General features: G+C 39.8%; 1 protein-coding gene across 1 annotated transcript in view; it reads left to right on the forward strand.

Annotated features, from left to right (window-relative positions):
- LOC143281390 (putative ATP-dependent RNA helicase DHX57) overlaps positions 1-21114 on the forward strand; it is a 44864-nt gene that overhangs the window by 4821 nt on the left and 18929 nt on the right. Inside the window, exons 4-16 of the mRNA XM_076586597.1 lie at positions 611-817; positions 2471-3452; positions 5062-5183; positions 5993-6188; positions 7917-8041; positions 9646-9779; positions 10769-10823; positions 11157-11392; positions 12305-12411; positions 13156-13265; positions 14681-14740; positions 15608-15721; positions 18746-18909. Coding sequence (XP_076442712.1) covers positions 611-817; positions 2471-3452; positions 5062-5183; positions 5993-6188; positions 7917-8041; positions 9646-9779; positions 10769-10823; positions 11157-11392; positions 12305-12411; positions 13156-13265; positions 14681-14740; positions 15608-15721; positions 18746-18909 — 2612 coding nt within the window. The remainder of the gene's footprint in view (positions 1-610; positions 818-2470; positions 3453-5061; positions 5184-5992; positions 6189-7916; positions 8042-9645; positions 9780-10768; positions 10824-11156; positions 11393-12304; positions 12412-13155; positions 13266-14680; positions 14741-15607; positions 15722-18745; positions 18910-21114) is intronic.

Below are 21114 nucleotides of genomic sequence, written 5' to 3' on the forward strand. Positions count from 1 at the left end.
GGCAAGGAGACAGATTTTCTTTCATCCTTTGTTAAAAACCCAGGAAACTGAAATGTTGTTCATTCACTCGTTGTTGGTCATCACTGCGCTTTACACAAGCCGCTTAAAAACACTCCCAGACCAATGCACACTCTCCATTGAAACTGAAACACAATCAGTTGCGTGTACCACAGAATAATACATCCAACTATACAGAAATAAATAAATAGAAATAAGAGCGAAGGAGTACAGAGAGAAGGAGGTGCATTAAAAAAAAAAAAAAGAAAAGAAAAAGAAAAAAGGTACATAACATTAACAACTGATTGTTTCCTGTTGTTTATTTATTTATTTATTTATTTATGTACGCTTATAGTTGACTTCATCAAGTTTTTGCGCGTTATACATATTATTATTAGTAGTAGTAGTTCTTTTTTTTTTTATATGTATTTATCTATTATTTATTCACCCTTTTTTTTTTTCTCAAGGCCTGACTAAGCGCGTTGGGTTACGCTGCTGGTCAGGCATCTGCTTGGCAGATGTGGTGTAGTGTATATGGATTTGTCCAAACGCAGTGACGCCTCCTTGAGCTACTGAAACTGAAACTGAAAACTGTTTCCTGTTGTCTGCGCAGCGATACCGAATACGACGAACTGGACACAAGGACCGATGATCATTACTGGCAGACGGAGGCTCCTCTTTTTGTAGACAGTGCTCACCCCTATGCTCTGAGCGCTCCGACTGTGGCTGCTAGGCACCTGGGCAATCCCAGAAGTGAAGGGAAGGGTGCCAGCAAACCTGTTTTCGACATCAATCCTGTGGCTTTACAGAAACTGCAAAGGTGGGGGTGTCTGCAGGAAACTTGAACCTGTGTGTGTACATACAAGCACATGTATACATACTCTTACAATCACACACACACACACACACATGCACACACGCACACACACTGCCTCTCTCTCCTTCTCTCTCTCTCTCTCTCTCTCTTTCTTTCTCTCTCTCTCTCTCTCTGTCTCTCTCTCAATGTGTTTTTCTGATACCCTTTCATGAGCGACAGTGGCCAAGAGATGAATAAACAGTTGTTTCATTCATTCTCTCTCTCTCTCTCTCTCTCTCTCTCTCTCTCTCTCTCTCTCTCTCTCTCTCTCTCTCTCACACACACACACACACATCCACATCTACATCCACACACACTCTCTCTTACAGAAGAAGGTATTGGATGCAAATCTGTAAGAGAACTGCTGTTATACATTTCTTATTCTTCTTGTTACTGTTGTTATTATTGTTATCATTATTAGTTTTACTATTTTTTATTGTGTTTGTTCTGTTGTTAATTTTTGTTCATCTATTATACTGACCAGGAGTAGTCATCTGCTCAATGTTTCCAGGACGATGGAATCTCTTTCTTTTAAATGGTTATGACAAGGTTGTCTTTGGCAAGACTTGTTTGTTATGTTGCACAGACTGTAGTCAGAGATCTTTTGACTCCTTGGTGCGTCAGTGACTGAACTTGACTTTTTCTTTTGGACTCCTTGAGGAGCTTAGGGCCACTTGGTGCGTGTTGGTAGTTGCCAAAAGTGAGCACCTTGCTGGTCTCAGAGTGATGGCCTAATAATAAGGCGTCTGCCTAGGAAGCTAGAGAATCTGAGTGAATGGAATCCAGTCGCACACTTGCCAGAATGTTCTCCCCCTCCACCAGACCTTGAATGGTGGTCTGGAGGCTTGTTATTCACATGAGACGATAAACCAAGTGTGCAGCGTTCACTTAGTGCATGTATAACTTAAGAACCCACGGCAGCAAGAGAGTCATCCGGCAAAATTTCATTGTAAAATCCACTCTTGTGTTTGTGTGCGTGTGTGTGTGCACGTGTGTGTGTCTGTGTCTGTGTGTGCACACATGACTGAAGCCGAAATGAATGACATGGGAAAGGTATCATGTATGATGAAGGTAGCTGTCAGTTGGTTTACCAGGTAGGCAGCCTGTTGTGCAAATGAATCTGGGTTAAAGAAAACACTTAGAGCTTCATCTTTGACTGAGGATAGTTGCTATAAAAGTATCCATATCAGTCAGTCAATCAGTCTTTGTGCCTATTTATGTATTATTTATTTATTTATTTATTTTATTTTTATTATTATTTTTTTTTTTTTGTTTTTTGATTTGTTTTGTTTTTTGAAAATTATTATAATTTTTTTTTTTTTTTTTTTTTTTTTTGTACGCTTATAGTTGACTTCATTAAGTTTTTGCGCCTTATACATTTTATTATTATTAGTAGTAGTTTTTTTATGTATTTATCTATTATTTATTTATTTATTCATTCATTTTTTTGCATTATTTTTTATTTATTTATTTTTCTCAAGGCCTGACTAAGCGCGTTGGGTTATGCTGCTGGTCAGGCATCTGCTTGGCAGATGTGGTGTAGCGTATATGGATTTGTCCGAACGCAGTGACGCCTCCTTGAGCTACTGAAACTGAAACTGTGCCTTATTGTCACAGGTGCGGGTTCAGCCATCAGCTATGTGTGGAAGCTCTGCAGGTCTGTGACGGAGATGTGGGGTCTGCCCTTGAATATCTGTTGACCGAACTCCGGAACCTTCACTACCCTTGTGACTCCGATCCCTACGAGGCAGATATCCCCGAGGAGATCACAGAAATGCGTCAGGACGAGAAACTAGCTTTGGAGTCCATCTACGAGGAGAAGTTTGAAGAGAGGTTGGTGAACAGGGTGTGGGTGATACACTTGGACCTGCCAGAGCTGAACAAGCTGATCAATTTTGAAAAACGTGCGCTGCCCAAGCAGGAGGAGCAGGAAGTGTGCAAATTCTACAGGAAGGGGAACTGTCGCTTTGGGAACAAGTGCCACAAACTGCACGTGACGCCAGAAGTTCAGATGATGAAGAAAAAAACGGAGCAGCTTCAAGGATCTTTAGCTGACAATTTGTTTGCACTGGAGGTGAGGTTTCCTGAAGGCAACCTGTACCCTTTAGAAGCCCCTCTGATAGCTTTCTCCTCTCTGACAGACCGGGTCCCGCCCTACACCTGCCTCAACATTTCTCTGTTCCTCATGGACCTTGCCAGGCAGTTTCCAGAAACGCAGTCTGCCGCCGTGTTCTCACTCATTTCTGAACTGGAAAATCCCGACCAGCTGGAGAAGTTACTGGAAATGCCACCCCCCTTACTCCCAGGTAACAACCCCGGTGAGAACCCAGGTAAGCCCAAACTCTTGCGTTCTGATGAGAGGCCTCCTTCTGGCTCTGACAAAAGCAGTACGTCAGACGGGCCCGGGAAAGGGGCTCAAAACCGCAAAGAGACATCATCCAGACAGATGGCACAAGATGGCAGCTCTGATGGAAGGAAAAGTGCATCGTCAAAATCGGGTTCCAGGAAAGGTAGCGGTACCACAAGCTCGGAGTCTCAGAGATCAGCTGAGACGTTGAAGCAAAACAGAAAGCTGAAAGAAGAGTTCAGGAAGAAGGAGGTGAGTTCAATAACTTTTTTTTTTTTTTTCCAGTTAGCACTTTTTCTCCCTCTTTTTTTTTTTTTTTCCTTGCAGAGAAGGTTATATTTGTCAAGAAACATGTAATCACATTTCACATTTGAGTAAACAATATAACAAAATACATTGTTTGATTCCAACAGAAAACAAAAACAATGAAGCATTACACCATAGAATCTGCTTCAAGGAAAACACATAAATACTGACTCTTGCTTCACTGAAGTTATATCATTCATCCAACTGCAAGGTTTTTGGGGTTTTTTGTTTTTTCATCTCCCCAATCCCAACAAACACACACACACAGTGAGGCCCACACACACACACACACATACTCTTTTACGTATAATCCTTCGGTCAATATAAGTTTGCACTTTTTCTGTCTGTGACAATGAAGGAGTAAACTGCATTATAGATTTATGTTTCCCCTGTCTTTTTTTGTTTCTTTGAAAAATTTCTTCAAAAAAATGATTGTGCTGCTGTAAAGTGTGTTTTTCATGTGGGTTGTGTGTGTTTATTATTTTATTATTATTATTATTACTACTACCTTTTTTATATTATAATTATTATTTATTTATTTATGTAAGCTTATCTATTATTTATTCACCTTTTTTTTTTTTTTTTTTTTTTCTCAAGGCCTAAGCGCGTTGGGTTACGCTGCTGGTCAGGCATCTGCTTGGCAGATGTGGTGTAGCGTATATGGATTTGTCCGAACGCGGTGACGCCTCCTTGAGCTACTGAAACTGAAACTGTGTGTGTTTGAGTGTGTGTTTGCATATGTGTCGCACAGTGCTCTTTATTCACTGTTAGGTACTGTGTGATTCTTGTGTTGGAAATGCTGGCAGTTTATTGTGCAGTTCCACTGGTTTACTTAGATATTGACTATTATTGTGAGCGCTTTTGTCAAGCTGACAGCTCACCTGGTCTCTTGTTCCCAGTGGTGGGCTGTGTTAATGGCAAGAGGCAAGTATTCATAATTCTTTACTGTACGAGTAGGCTTTTTCATGCATTTAACATTTTTTACCCAGTCATGTAGGCAGCTATATTCCATTTTTTTGGGAGGTGGGACTGCTGGGTATGCTCTCACTGATATATTTAAGGGTGACGATTTTTATTTATTTTTTTTATTTTTTTTATTTTTTTTTTTGCTGCCCCATCATCTACTCCGTTTCAGTGGCCTTACCTACACGCCGCTCATTTAGATTCCCCAATACACGGCCACACCCGGCTTCGTCTGTCGCAGTTCCAGCGTCGGCAGTCCACAGGGAACCATCGATGTTAGGTCGCCAGGAGGCCACACACCAGAGGAGACCCTGCACTGCTGCTGAGTCACTTCAGTGGTGTTCAGTGGTGCCTGTTCTGTTTTAACATACGTAGGACGCCACCTACTAAGACCCCTACTAACGACAATAATGGCTTAGTTGCGGAGTCAGACCGAGTGAGCGTCCCTCCCAGAGTGGAGACCGCCTCGGGTGACAATTTTTATTGCCGTACATTTTATCCCACCATAAAGGCAGCCACTCTTCGTTTTCAGGGGTGTGCATGCTGTGTGTGTTCTCATTGTAATGATAAATGATGTTTACTTGTCGTGCAGTCACTGCCATCGTATCAGAAGCGGATGGCGGACAGAAGGAAACTGCCAGCTTGGGACAAGAAAGATGAGGTGCTGGCTCATGTGGAGGAAAATCAAGTGGTCGTCATCAGTGGCATGACAGGGTCAGTGTGTGTGTGGGTGGGTGGGTGTCTCATATGTGTACATCATGGTGTGTATGAGAGAGACATAGGTGCTTGCTCACATGGAGGAAAACCAAGTGGTCATCATCATTGGCATGACCGGGTCAGTGTGTTCTCTGTGTGTGTGTGTGTGTGTGTGTGTGTGATTGTGTGTGTGTGTGTGGGAGAGGTGCTGGCTCATATGGAGGAAAGCCAAGTGGTCGTCACCTGTGGCATGACAGGATCAGTGTGTGTGTGTGTGTGTTTGTGCCTTGGCGTGTGTGTAGTGCATATCATGGTGTGTATGACTATGGGAAGTTGGTTAAAAAACAACAAGGATTCACATAAAAATGATGTTTGACGTGTGTTTTGCAGGATAATCCTGAGGTACCTTTTCTGGTGAACTGGGCTTACAACAATAACAACAACGAAAAAACAGCTGCCAAAAATTTAATGATATTAATGATAATAAGGATGATAATGATCATCACTATCATGTCAGCATTTTCATGCCTTCATTGATGTAATGTATCCCCTTATGTTATAATGATAAGAGAGAAAAACAAAACAGGAATGATAATAATGCACATTGATGCGCACACCACCTAGGCAGAGAGCTTACAGAGTTCATGATGAAAAGTTATACATGGAAATAAAACCATACATGCACCAAGTAAGCCATACATGACCAAGCGTGTACATTCGGAGCAAACATATGCACACAAACACACCTGCACACGCACACAGACACATGCAGAATGTGTATGTGAATGTATTATTTTTTCAATTTGGAAATTTGAAAAAAATGACAGGTGTGGCAAAACGACACAGGTGCCACAGTTCATTCTGGACCAGCACCTGCAGTCTCGGGACCTCCACCTGTGCAACATTGTCTGCACCCAACCTCGCAAGATCTCTGCCATCGCCGTGGCTCAGAGGGTGTCGGACGAGCGTGCAGAAAAATTGGGCAACTCTGTTGGCTACCAGATCCGCCTGGAGAGTGTGCAGGTACAGTCAGTACATATTTGGATCTTTAAAAGATACTTGTATTTGTATTTCTTTTTATCACAACAGATTTCTCTGTGTGAAATTCGGGCTGCTCTCCCCAGGGAGAGCGCGTCGCAAAACTACAGCGCCACCCATTTTTTTGGTATTTTTTCCTGCGTGCAGTTTTATTTGTTTTTCCTATCGAAGTGGATTTTTCTTCAGAATTTTGCCACGAACAACTCTTTTGTTGCTGTGGGTTCTTTTACGTGCACTAAGTGCATGCTGCACACGGGACCTCGGTTTATCGTCTCATCCGAATGACTAGCGTCCAGACCACCACTCAAGGTCTAGTGGAGGGGGAGAAAATATCGGCGGCTGATCCATGATTCGAACCAGCGCGCTCAGATTCTCTCGCTTCCTAGGCGGACGCGTTGCCTCCAGGCCATCACTCCACATGTAGCGTAAACCCAAAGTCATAAAAAAAAATCTTTAAGAATCTTTTTAAAGTATCACGATTTGGAGTGCCCAACACTGCCTTTAATGAATCTGTGGTGTGTGTTTTATGTGTTTCGTAGGACTGATGTGGTGATACATGTATTTAGAAAATGGAAGGAAAAGTGATTGATTGATTGATTGATTGGTTGGTTGGTTGGTTGATTAAAAAACCATGTTATTAAAGTTATATTATGTAGAAATAAATTTGCTGAAATCAGTATGCCTTGACTTTTTTTAATGTTTGTTTTTGTGTACAGGTGTGTGTGTGTGTGTATATGTGTGTGTGTGTGTGTGTGTGTATTTGTATTTGTATTTTTTCTTTTTTGTCACAACAGATTTCTCTGTGTGAAATTCAGGCTGCTCTCCCCAGGGAGAGTGCGTCGCTACACTGAGAGCGCCACTTATTTTTTTTGTATTTTTTCCTGCTTGCAGTTTTATTTCTTTCTCCTATCAAAGTGGATTTTTCTACAGAATTTTGCCAGGAACAACCCTTTTGTTGCCATGGGTTCTTTTACGTGCGCTAAGTGCATGCTGCACACAGGACCTCAGTATATTGTCTCATCCAAATGACTAGCGTCCAGACCACCACTGAAGGTCTAGTGGATGGGGAGAAAATATCGGCGTGTGGGCCGTGATTCGAACCAGCATGCTCAGATTCTCTTGCTTCCCAGGCGGACGCGTTACCTGTAGGCCATCGCTCCAGATGGTGTGTGGACTTTGTGCATGTTTGGGAATATCAGAAAACACCTAGATGTTTTTGTTGAAGTTCAAAAAGTTTGCTGTTACCTCTTCTGACTATTTCACTTACAGTTGTTTATGAATTTTTTATATATTTTTTTTTATCCTGTACTGTCAAAGATCATGTCTTACTGGTTTTCATGTAGATATGATTTTTAATGACATGTTCTTGAGAAGGCTTCATTATTTGATGAGATTGGATACTAATCATGTGTCTATCTTGAGAAGGCTTCATTATTTGATGAGATTGGATACTAATCATGTGTCTGTCTGTCAGTATATTATAAGAATAGCTACAATGTGTTGGTGCATTAAGATTACTAAACTTTGTCATTGCATTAAACTTTGTCAGTGTATTAGAACTCCTCTACTTTGTCAGTACATTGGAATGACTACACTGTGTATTGCCTAAATTATGAATAGTGACACACACCTCATGCTGAGTTTGTATGATCTACTTCTGCAGACTACTCTGTGTTTTCCTGATGTCAAACTGCTGAGCGTTGTGTTTTGCAGTCGTCAGCAACACGCCTGCTGTTCTGCACGACCGGAATCATCCTGCGACGCCTGGAAGGGGACCATCTGCTGTCGGATGTGACTCACATCATCGTGGACGAGGTTCACGAGCGATCAGAAGACAGGTCAGTGTCGGGCACGGCAGTTGGTATTGACTTGTATTCGTTCAGCTCTGGCATGCTGCCAGGGAACCAAATCATGCCCGTGCCTGTTTCATTTGTTATGGTGCCTGTCTTTTTTTTTTTCTTTTTTCTTTTTTAAGTGCTTGCAGCTTTAAGTTACATCTTCAGCTGATATATTGATGATGATGTTATTTTTGTCATTTGGTAGAATTTGCACACAGATAGGAACTATTTTGATGAAGTTATTTTAGTCATTTGGTAGAATTTGCACACAGATAGGAACTATTTTGATGAAGTTATTTTAGTCATTTGGTAGAATTTGCACATAGATAGAAACTATGTTGATGAAGTTTATTTTGGTCATTTGGTAGAATTTGCACACAAATAGAAACTATATTGATGAAGTTATTTTGGTCATTTGGTAGAATTTGCACACAGATAGAAACTATGTTGGTGAAGTTATTTTGGTCATTTGGTAGAATTTGCACACAGATAGAAACTATGTTGGTGAAGTTTATTTTGGTCATTTGGTAGAATTTGCACACAGATAGAAACTGTGTTGATGAAGTTATTTTGGTCATTTGGTAGAATTTGCACACAGATAGAAACTATGTTGATGAAGTTATTTTGGTCATTTGGTAGAATTTGCACACAGATAGAAACTATGTTGGTGAAGTTTATTTTGGTCATTGATTATGTTATTTTTGTCATTTGGTAGAATTTGCACATAGATAGAAACTATGTTGATGAAGTTTATTTTGGTCATTTGGTAGAATTTGCACACAAATAGAAACTATATTGATGAAGTTTATTTTGGTCATTTGGTAGAATTTGCACACAAATAGAAACTATATTGATGAAGTTTATTTTGGTCATTTGGTAGAATTTGCACACAGATAGAAACTATGTTGATGAAGTTATTTTGGTCATTTGGTAGAATTTGCACACAGATAGAAACTATGTTGATGAAGTTATTTTGGTCATTTGGTAGAATTTGCACACAGATAGAAACTATGTTGATGAAGTTATTTTGGTCATTTGGTAGAATTTGCACACAGATAGAAACTATGTTGATGAAGTTATTTTGGTCATTTGGTAGAATTTGCACACAGATAGAAACTATGTTGATGAAGTTATTTTGGTCATTTGGTAGAATTTGCACGGAAATAAACAGACACAGACACACAAGACAAGACGTACAGTGAGAGAGACCTTATTTATAAAATCATAATGGTGACATGGCCTGTTGTTTCTACTTTCATTTTCCAGCTTGTGCAGTCTCCAGTAATTGTTATGTGCAAATATTTCTGGATCAGGGTCATTTTTAGGACACGAGAAGGATCATAAGGTTGAGTGTGTTTGTGTACATATGCTGTGTATGTGTGTGTGTGTGTATGTACACATGATGTTATGTAAGTTTTGGGGTGGGTTTGTGTGTGTGTGTGTGTGTGTGTGTGCGTGTGTGTGTGTGTGTTTGCAGTGATACGTACATGTGTGTGTGTGTATGCACATAGTGATTTATATATATTTTTATGTGTTTGTGTGTGTGTGTGTGTGTTGCACATAGTGATATATATATTTTTGTGTGTGTGTGTGTGTGTTCACAGTGACTTTCTGCTCATGATCCTCCGTGACATTCTGCCCCAGCGGCCGGACCTGAAGGTGATACTGATGAGTGCCACTCTGAACGCTGACCTTTTCTCCGCTTACTTCGGATATTGCCCTGTGGTTGATATACCAGGTACTGTCATTGTTCGCACGGTCCTGTGATACTGGCAACAGGACAGAACCAAAACAGTATCTCATCGTACATGTTAAAAGCCTTCGTTAGATGAAATGATCATTTCATCTTGGACAGATGTTATCTTTACCATCTAACGGTATTTCCTCATATATGTTCATAGCCTATTCAGATGAAATGATTATGTTTTCTTTTCCATGTACCAGAATCTGTAGGGTGGTTGGGATTTTCTCATGTCGTGTTTGTTTTGAATGAGTGGTATTTTTTTCAAAGTAGACTATTCAAAGCGTATGCAGTCAACTGTTTAATGCACATTTGCACATTTAAAAAAAAAAAATCACATGCAGCCTGTTATAAGCAGTACATGTGCTTTTGTTGTGACATATGTACTTTATCGCACCCCCTCCTTCCGACCCCCACCCACCCACGCACATACACATACATACAGAGCTAGTACTTTATTATCTGTTTTTGTTCTTTTTTTTTTTTTTTTTACTTATTGAACACACACACACTTAAATGTATCTCTCTTTCTGTGTGTGTGTGTGTGTGTGTATATACATACATGTATATATATATATAGATATATAGATATTATATATATGTGTGTGTGTGTGTGTGTGTGTGCTTTAAAAAAAAAAAAAGCTTTTTCATACAAAAGTTAAAAACCTTGAAGAATACCTAATGACAGAAATAGTCGAGGAGTCGTGTCAGGCCACATGAAGGATGGAGCATGAGTGACAGCAGGATCAAGTACTGTAGGAATGAAAACAAACATGTTTTCCCAGCTATTTATTTAATGTAACTTTGAGTCAACTGGTTGGTTTGGTTTTTTTGCAGTGAGAACTTTCCCAATTGAACCTTTTATTTTATTTTATTTTTTCTTTGTTTTTTTTTTGTTTTTTGTTTTTTTTAAGGTTATATTGTAATACTTAATATTTTGCCAGGAAAACTTACCCAGTTATTTAATAGCTCTGTATATTTTGCAGGGAGAACTTTTCCAGTTGAACCAATCTTCCTGGAGAACATTATCGAATCAACTGGGTGAGTTGCTGTCTTGTTCACTTTTCATTTTGTTCCTTTCAGTGGAGGTGGGGACTGTGTGGGGCGGGGGAGTAGGGGTGGGGGAGCTGCGATGTGTTACTTTTTGTGTTGTCTCAAGAGGGCTGTCGTGAGTTTATCATGGTGGTACTGCATGCATTTTTTTTGGTGTTTTCATATTTACAGCCCGGATTTTGTTCATTGTCTGTTGTGAGTTTATACGTTAAAAAGGAAATGATGATTTAACTTTCTTTCTTTGTTTTTTTGTTGTTGTTTTTTAGTTGTACATAGGATTGTTTGTGTGTTGTTTCTTTTTTATTCTTCCCATTTCTTCAGGTACATCATAGAAGAAAGGTCTCCGTATGGTCGAAGCCAGCAGAAGCCGCCTGACAAGGGCAGAGAACTCAACATGAAACAGGGCCGCAAGAAGAAGGGCACCCTGAGTTACGCCGATGCCATCGAGGAATCGCTGATGGGGCTGTCCCTGGGAGGGTGGGGCTCCGATGACGAGCCCGACGACAAGAAACAGGACGAGCACCTGAACGTGAAAGAAATGTCCGCCAGGTACCCAGGTATGTACATAGCAGAGACGGTTAATTGAACAGGAGCTAAAGACCACAGCCACAAACAACTTGACCTTAAGGGGTGAAATGCCTGTAGGTTGTTAAACTCACCGCTGTGAACAGGAGCATGTGTTTTATGGTGGTGTTTTATTTGGGGTTTTTTGTGGGTTTTTTGTGTGTGTGTGTGTGTGTGTTCTTCTTTGTGTTCACTGTCGCACGGTCAGTCTGCATCTGGTGATAGATAAAGTTTGTCTTCTTTATGCAGATCTCTTGTGTGTTTGTGTGTGTTCTTCTTTGTGTTCACTGTGGCACGGTCAGTCTGCATCTGGTGATAGATAAAGTTTGTCTTCTTTATGCAGATCTCTTGTGTGTTTGTGTGTGTTCTTCTTTGTGTTCACTGTCGCACGGTCAGTCTGCATCTGGTGATAGATAAAGTTTGTCTTCTTTATGCAGATCTCTTGTGTGTTTGTGTGTGTTCCGCTTTGTGTTCACTGTCGCACGGTCAGTCTGCATCTGGTGATAGATAAAGTTTGTCTTCTTTATGTATGTGTCCTGCCAGCTGCTGTTTTGTGGTGTTTACTTGTATGATTGTAGGGTGGTGAATGGTGAGTCTGTGTGTGTGTGTATGTCTGTGTGTGTTGTGGTATTCCGTTGCTCTTGCTATACACATTCTTCTGCAGAGCTTTGTAGCTGCTCATGTTTTTTTTTTCTTGTTGTTTGTTTTGTTTTTATTAATGAGTCGGATCCAGTTTAGAGCTTGTCAGACATGTCGCTTTGCATGCTGATTTTGTGAGAGGTTAAATCAATGAAATATGAAAAAAGTGTGTGTGTTTTTGTGTACTTGTGTGTATGTGTGTGTGTGTGCACATGTTTGTGAAAAAGTATGTGTATACATGTGTGTGTGTGTGTGTTGGGAAACAGGGCTCTCCAAGAGAACCATCAAGACCATGGCCACGATGGACCTGGAAAAGATCAACTATGATCTGATCTTGAGTCTGTTGTCATGGATCGTCTCAGACAAGCATGAGGTAAGAGCAGGAATATTCAGGGAACACTGTTAAGGAGAGAATGATAAATGCATCGTTTTAAATAAAACATTAGAAATCTATCAATAAAATGTTGTTGTGATGGTGGAACTGAGGTACTACAGCAAGCTGAAAATGGTGATGGATAACAGTAAAAACAGCATTCTAGCCAGCGGGACAAAGGGGAGGTTACCTACTTCCGGGAGGTTATCGGCCGTAGTTACTTTCGTTTTCTCCGCATAGGCAGATAGTAGTTTGCACAGGACAGTAATGTCAGACCCCTGCCGGAGTCTGCACTAGTTGGGTCACGGTAAGTATGTTATTTAAACGTAATTTTAGATAGACAATTTCCTTTTGAACTGCGGTAAATCTCAAATTTTGGGCGTGTCAAACCTCATGTGAATGTGTTAACTCTCTCCATACGAATGGCGAAAGAGACGACGTTAACAGTGTTTCATCCCAATTACCATCATCAAAATATTGCAAGCGGAAAGCTCTTATACTGAAGACGTGAATGTTGACAAAGAATACCACAATTCTGATGACAGAAGCTAAAGGTTGGGTCATTCAGACACCCACTGGACATCCGAGGGGTCTGTGTAGAGGAGAAGAGAGGACTGGCCGTACTGAGTGAGTTAAGGAATATTTGACCAAGAAAATTTGAATGAAACAGGGCATGATTTTTACAGTATGAAAATTGTCCCCTTTTTTTTTCTCTCTCTTTGGTTGGGCTGTGCGGCGTGGCAGTATCCCAAGGAAGGGGCCATCCTGGTGTTTCTGCCTGGTTTTGCTGAGATCCAGAGTCTGATGGATCTGTTGCTGAGGTCCCCAGAGTTCGGTCATCGGCACAGGGAGAAGTATGTGTTATGATAATGATAACAAGAGAGGCAAGGCCTTCAAGACTCACTTGTGATAAATTAAGTCCCCTAGCATTAATTACAGAGTAATTTCCCTTTTTTACTATCTGCACCAAAACGTTTGCACAATAAATAAAAATTCCATGCTTAGCAAAAGAAGTTCCTGTTTGAACAAAAAATGATAATAATGACTCCTCTTGTTGTTGTGTCAGAATAAGAGGTCAAAGTGCCAAGTTTAGAGAATACAAAAAATATAAATATAACAGTAAATGCAGTTTGCATATAATTATGCTTCTTTTTTTTTGTGCCCATCCCAGAGGTGCAATATTGTTTTAAGCATGATGACCGGAAAGAACTGAATTTTTCCTATTTTTATGCCAAATTTGGTGTCAACTGACAAAGTATTTGCAGAGAAAATGTCAGTGTTAAAGTTTACCACGGACACACAGACACACAAACACACAGACACACACACACACACACACAGACAACAGAACACCAGGTTAAAACATAGACTCACTTTGTTTACACAAGTGAGTCAATAAGAATAATAATGATACACTGTGCCACGTAGTAGCCTCAGAGTGCCTCACATGAAACAGTACAAAAACAATAGTTAATTTTGGCATACAACAGCACATGAAGATATACAAGAAAAATAAAATATACACATGATATATCTATATGCACCAAGACAGCACTGTAGATTTCAAATGTGAACCACCACACTGAAAAAAGCACACACACACACACACACACACACACATGCACACGCACACGCACACACACACAACGCACGCACGCATGCATGCATATTTTTGGCGAGCGTCTGCTTATTTTGAACTGGATAACGTGTCATTGTTTGCTTCTGATTTCTTTGTTAGTTTTCTTTCTTGTCTTTGTCTAACTTGGTTGTTTTATCTGTGCACTAGGTTGGTCTTTGATTTTGGGTCGAATGTCAGTGACTCCATTCTGTGGTGAAATGTGAACCAGAGTTACAAAAGTACATTTGATATGATGTTTTCTTGTCAGGTGAAATGAAATTTGGATCATCTGTGTCTCTGAGGTGGTGATTTTGTTGTTGTCAGGTGTGTGTTTGTTTTGGTTTTTTTTGGGGGGTTGGGTTTGTTTTTTGTTGTTGTTTTTGTTTTGTTTTTCATGAAACCAGCTTACAACAATACAAGGTGTTAAATGTGTATATGTCCATGTCTTTATATATGCGTGTGTGTGTGTGTGTGTGTGTGTGTGTGTGTGTGTGCTTGGAAGTTGTATTATTTTTAGCATAGGATTAAATAACAGAATGTCTCCCTTGTGATTGCATGTGTCACTGTCAACAGAAAATGCACCTCCATATATATATATATATATATATATATGTACATATATATGAAATAACCCTACGTTGTTGTGTGCAGGTACAACATCATTCCACTGCACTCTACTTTATCCAGTGATGAACAAAACCGGGTATTTTCGTAAGTGTGGGATTGATTATTCTGTGAGCAAATGACATGAAGACATTGATAAGCAAATGACCAGTGTGCTCTGTGGACTTGCATGCAAATGAGGCCTGAAAAAAAGATGATAAGATAAATGAACAAATGAATGAATAAAGATCAGCAAATGACCTGAAGATGTTGGAAAAACTGTTGATCTGCTTAGTGGATATCTCATTTAGATGTTCAGATTATCAAAGAAAGTGGCCATATCAGGAAACAAAACGACCAGTTGCAAGAACTTTTATTCCTGCTCGCTCGTTTACATCTGAAGAAGGATGGTAGCCTGTGTCATTCAGTGGCTTAGCTGACATAGTTGTCATGAAACAGGTCATCGGTTGTGTTTTGCTGTGGACTTTGTTTGGTAATGATAAGAACTGAATCATTATATCTGTGAAACCATGTTTGTTTGGTAATGATAAGAACTGAATCATTATATCTGTGAAACCATGTGTGCACATTATTTTGAAGTGGAGCAAATGGCTAGAAGTTGGTCTCATTTATCAGCATGGAGAAATCTGGTGTGTTAGATGGGCGCTAGCCTAACTCCAGCCTAAGTCACAGCTGTACCGACTATTGCGTTATACAGTATTTCTCGTCATTGGCAGAATAAAGGCAAACAAACAGGTATTGTGTGTGTGTGTGTGTGTGTGTGTGTGTTTGCCTTATGTACCTGAATAATTAACAGGAAAAAACCCTGTGATTGTTGATCATGTAAGACAGAAAAACATGGGTTAATAATATTAGCAGATAATTGTTTATACTCTTTTTTTTTTTTATTACTTGGATTTCATTCATGCTGTTAGAATTTGTTTTACAGAACTGTTTGAACTAACTGCTGTACAGGAGACCAAGAGAAGGAGTGACAAAGATCGTCATAGCAACGAACATCGCTGAAACCTCAATCACAATAGACGACATTGTCTATGTTGTGGATGCTGGCAGAATGAAGGAAAAAAGGTCAGACCAAATGTGTGTGTGTGTGTGAGAACGGTCAGTCACTGTGTAATGTGTATAAGAGTATCCAGAAATCAAGTGACTGTGCTTAATGTTTTATCTTGTACTACCAAGCATTCATGTCTCTGTACACACCAGTTATCCTGGAAATACTGAAAAAAACATTGTTTCTGTAATTTATGAACAAGTACTGAATGGGGCTTTTCTCTCCTCAAAAATATGTTAATCAGCTTCTGTCTTTTTGCCTAATGCAATATTTAAAAGTAAGAATACAATAAACACAAGCCGCATGCAGCAAAGTAAGGCCAAATGAATACGCTTAATAGCCAAAAAAAGCGTAAGACGAGACAGAGCGTAAACCTGACAAGATGGCGTGGAGAGCCTTGGCCAAAGGAATGATTCAGCGCTTATAGCTTTTAGAGGCATTTGATTGGCTAAGAACGGACTGGGCAAGATGGCTCGTTTTTTCACTGCTAGCCGCACAAAATTTGGCCAAGCAGAGCAAACCAATAGGCCTAGTTTGCATCAGTTTGACATGGTAAGTATATGTATCATCAAACATGGAGTATAATACAGACTCCTCCTTTTAAAAGTGATCTTACTGAATGTATATGAAGCTGTAGCCTCCTGGTATTCCATATAATTTTCTTTCATCTTTGTCTCTGTCCTGTTTTCCTCTCAACTACAGGCAGTGACTGTTATTCTCTGTATCAAGTTCAGTCTCTTTCTCACCAGATACGCACATATGAAATCTCAAGTAAACTACTTTATTATATAATTTAGGTGATTATATAACACATAGGTACACACAAACTGTATTAAGATAAAGACTAACTTATGAATACAGTTAGTCCCAAAACAAGGTTGACACCAGAAATGATTCTTAATTCAGCAGCTGAAGAAAAAAAATGTATAAAAACAAAGCAGAACAAAAAAAATGTCAATGTGGTGGTTGATATCACAATCACACAACACATGTACCACTCTGAAGAAAGTACACAACTCTCAGCAACGCAAGCAACCATCACACACGTCTCACAAAAGCTCAGAAGACTGAAAATAAAGATGGAAAAGGTTGTTGGTACAGCAAACAACTCAACTGAAAAACTCCATCTTGCAGACCACTCTTCTCAAAGAACAACAAAACACATCCTCCCTGTCAACAACCACTCTTCCCTCCAACCATCTCGGCTCAGTTTGTTCTTCCACTTTCAGGTGATCAATCAAGAACTATTCTCATCAGCACAATCAGAATGATAAAACATTAAACGAAGGAACAGTCATAATTATGTGACCTGGTTGGAGACATAATTTGACAAAAAACAAGAACGCCAGAGAATCGACAGACAGACAGAAAATACGAAAAAAAAACTTAGCCGTATGAAGAGCACAGGAACAGGAGTCATGATGGCTGCCGGAAAAAGAGGGCGCTAGTCAGGGGGGCAAAGGGGAGGTTACCTACTTCCGGGAGGTTATCGGCCGTAGCTACTTTCGTTTTCTCCGCATAGGTGGATAGTAGTTTGCACAGGACAGGAATGTCAGACCCCTGCCGGAGTCTGCACTAGTTGGGTCACGGTAAGTATGTTACTTAAACGTAATTTTAGATAGAAAATTTCCTTTTGCCTCTGACACTTGTTGACATTCACAACCACCCAGTCGTTAACCCATTCTACCCGACAGCTTCTTCTTCTTCTTCTTCTGCGTTCACTCGTATGCACACGAGTGGGCTTTTACGTGTATGACCGTTTTTACCCCACCATGTAGGCAGCAATACTCCGTTTTCGGGGGTGTGCATGCTGGGTATGTTCTTGCTTCCATAACCCACCGAACGCTGACATGGATTACAGGATCTTTAACGTGCGTATTTGATCTTCTGCTTGCAAATACACATGAAGGGGGTTCAGGCACTAGCAGGTCTGCACATATGTTGACCTGGGAGATCGTAAAAATCTCCACCCTTTACCCACCAGGCGCCGTCACCATGATTCGAACCCGGGACCCTCAGATTGACAGTCCAACGCTTTAACCACTCGGCTATTGCGCCTGTCTACCCCACAGCTACATACCTCCTGCAACTGCCCTGGACCAGCACTACATGACACCACTGCAGAAAAAACAGGGTAGTTCACTAAAACATCAGTAATTGATGGAAAATTGTTGTTTCAACTGGTCAAACAAAGCTTCATTTTCAAACTTCCGGAATCAGTGAATGGTTCATTTTAGAATGCGAACTGTACCAAGCAAGAATGAACGAAATTAGAACAGTGTGTTGGTAAAAGAATACTCGTACCTGGTCCACAGAGGAAGTAATCATGGTACGAGTTATCTCATAGCTGGAGTAGTATAAGTTAATTCTCATCTTGCCTGGATACAAGTTTTTTTTTTTTCATCCAATCCAGTTTTTAGAAGCAGTTATCCAATCAAACCATAACTTTGATAAAATAAAACAAAACAGCGACTTCTTTGAAACCAAAACAAGAATTTAATTGTAAACATGAACATATAAACGTATCCACCACAAACAAGTTCTATATCACTTGGCACTAAATCTTGAAAAGTAACTCGATATTCTCTAACTCATCATTAAACCAATTTCTGATTTTATGATAATGATTAAACTTTGAATGATTGACAGTCAAGCAATGCACACACATATCAAAGATCCTGTCATCCATGTCAGCGTTCGGTGGGTTATGGAAACAAGAATATACCCAGCATGCAGACTCTTGAAAGTAAGGAATATGGCTGCCTACATGGTGGGGTAAATAAACAAAATGGTCATACACGTAAAATGTTACATTTCTGTCTGAGTGTGTGTATGCGTGCGTGCCTGAAATTTGACTGAATGTCATAGGAAACGAATGATGAGTGCCCAATGGCAGCCGTCAGTCTGCTCTACCCAGGTAGGCAGCCTCTTGGGCAAGTGACCCGGAATTTTGTAAAGCGCTTGGAGCTTGTTCTCCAACTCAGGACAGGAGCTGTGTAAGTATCCATATCATTCATCTTGTTTTCTTTCCTCCACTTCAGGTACGACTCGTCTCTCAACATGGAGAGCCTGGAGACGGTGTGGGTGTCCAAGGCCAACGCTCTTCAGCGCCGCGGTCGCGCGGGTCGTGTGATGTCGGGGGTCTGCTTCCACCTCTTCACCAGCCACCGCTTCCACAACCACCTGAGAGAGCAGCCCATCCCAGGTGTGTGTGTGCTTTGGCTTCTGCTGTCTTTGCTGCTGCCGTTTTTGGGGCGGAGGAAGGTGGCAGAATGGTGGAGATACTCCTCTGCCAGTATAGAGTCCGTGAGGGTCTAGTATTTGTATTTGTATTTCTTTTTATCACAACAGATTTCTCTGTGTGAAATTCGGGCTGCTCTCCCCAGGGAGAGCGCGTCGCTACACTGCAGTGCCACCCATTTTTTTTTTTGTATTTTTTCATGCGTGCAGTTTTATTTGTTTTTCCTATTGAAGTGGATTTTTCTACAGAATTTTGCCAGGAACAACCCTTTTGTTGCCATGGGTTCTTTTACGTGCGCACACACTATCCAGAAATCTGCTCTAGGTGCTTTACAAAAACGCTTTTGTTAACATAAAACATTACGTCAATGTTACATACACACCAAAATGTGACTGCACACACACACACACACACACACACACACACACACTGCATACATACATTTTAACATACGTATGTATCTAACAGCTACCCTAACACATACGCACGCATAGGCAGGCATAAACTTACATAAACACACGCACACACAATACACCTTCATATACATGCGTGTAGTTATGTACACATACATATGTATACACACATAGTCGAGCACAGCTAACGCAAAGGAAGACGAAATCGACTCTGATAGGTACGCAAATATATACGCATGCACTAAGCGCGTTGGGCTATGCTGCTGGTCAGGCATCTGTCTAGCAGATGTTGTGTAGCGTATGTGGATTTGTTGGAAATGCAGTGACACCACCTTGAGAAACAGAAACTGAAGCTGCTGCTGCTGCTGCCTTTGAACTAATTGGTTTGGTTTTACGTCTGGTTGATTTGATTGCTTGGTTTTAAGTGTGTTTGATTGATTTGAAGTGTTTTTGTGATTTGATTTTAGGTCCTTTTTTTTTTTTTTTCTTTTGTTGGTTTGGGTTCAAGTCTGGTTGATTTGATTGCTTGGTTTTTAAGTGTGTTTGATTGATTTGAAGTGTTTTTGTGATGTGATTTTAGGTCTTTTTTTTTTTTTTTTCTTTTGTTGGTTTGGGTTCAAGTCTGGTTGATTTGATTGCTTGGTTTTTAAGTTGTTGATTGATTTGAAGTGTGGTTGTTTTGATTCGGTCTGCTTTAAAAAAATTTTTTTTTTTTTTTTTACTTTGTTGGTTTGGTTTTAAGTCCAGTTTTAAGTATGTTTGATTTGATTGATTGAATTGGATTTTAAAGTCTGTTTGGTTTAATTTGATTGATTTGACTTAAAGTCAGTTCACCATCAGTGATAATATTAGAGTTTGATATATATATTTTTTTAAAGATAGATAAATAAATGAATAAAAAAAATAAAAAGAGGGGAAGAGGGTTAGGGTGAAGTGAAAGTGGCTGGATATAGAAATGAAATATATTGTGGCTTATTTGTTGTCTTTTCTTTGTTATGTTGTTTTCAGTGTGTTTTAACTCGTAGTGTAGCGACGCGCTGTCCCTGGGGAGAGAAGCCCGAATTTCACACAGAGAAATCTGCTGTGATAAAAAGAAATACAAAATACAAACAAATACAAACTTCCCTGAATGAATTGAAGTCCCAGATTTTCCCTGTAAAAATGTAATGAGTATTCAATTAATTTCATTTGTTTATGATTGAATTAACCAGTATATCAGCTTGAATTTGGATTAGTGATTGTCATATTATTCTTTGATTGATTGTTGATTTATTTTCTATAGTTTATCAATCTTTGATTGATTTATATTTAAACATGTTTTAGATCAGCTGTTGCTTAGTGAGCCTTTGCTTGATGTTAAATTTTGTTGTCTTTTTTTCCTTTCTTTGCAGAATCAAGTTCCTTTGTGCTACTTCTATTCGATTCTCGTCTCTTCTGCTCCCTCGATCGCTTTTAGTGCACTCTAAGACTCATTCTCTCAATAACTCGATCTCTCCCTCTCTGATCTCCTTCTTTCATTCTCTTCTTTTTATCCTTTTTTTTGACTTGATCTGCGCAAAAATTGGATAATGTACTATGGTCACTCTGATCCGTTATTAAAAAAATCTTTTTTGAAAGTACGCATTTCTTAATTGTGCTGCCACTAACACTGTAATTTATAGGCCTGTCGCATTCTTTTGAAAGAATAACTTTGGAATGGCCAGCCTAAATTGACAATTCTAATCCTTAATAAAATAAGAGTTCTGCATTACCCTGG

The sequence above is a fragment of the Babylonia areolata genome, chromosome 4, assembly GCF_041734735.1.
Source record: "Babylonia areolata isolate BAREFJ2019XMU chromosome 4, ASM4173473v1, whole genome shotgun sequence".
Lineage (NCBI taxonomy): Eukaryota > Metazoa > Mollusca > Gastropoda > Neogastropoda > Buccinidae > Babylonia > Babylonia areolata.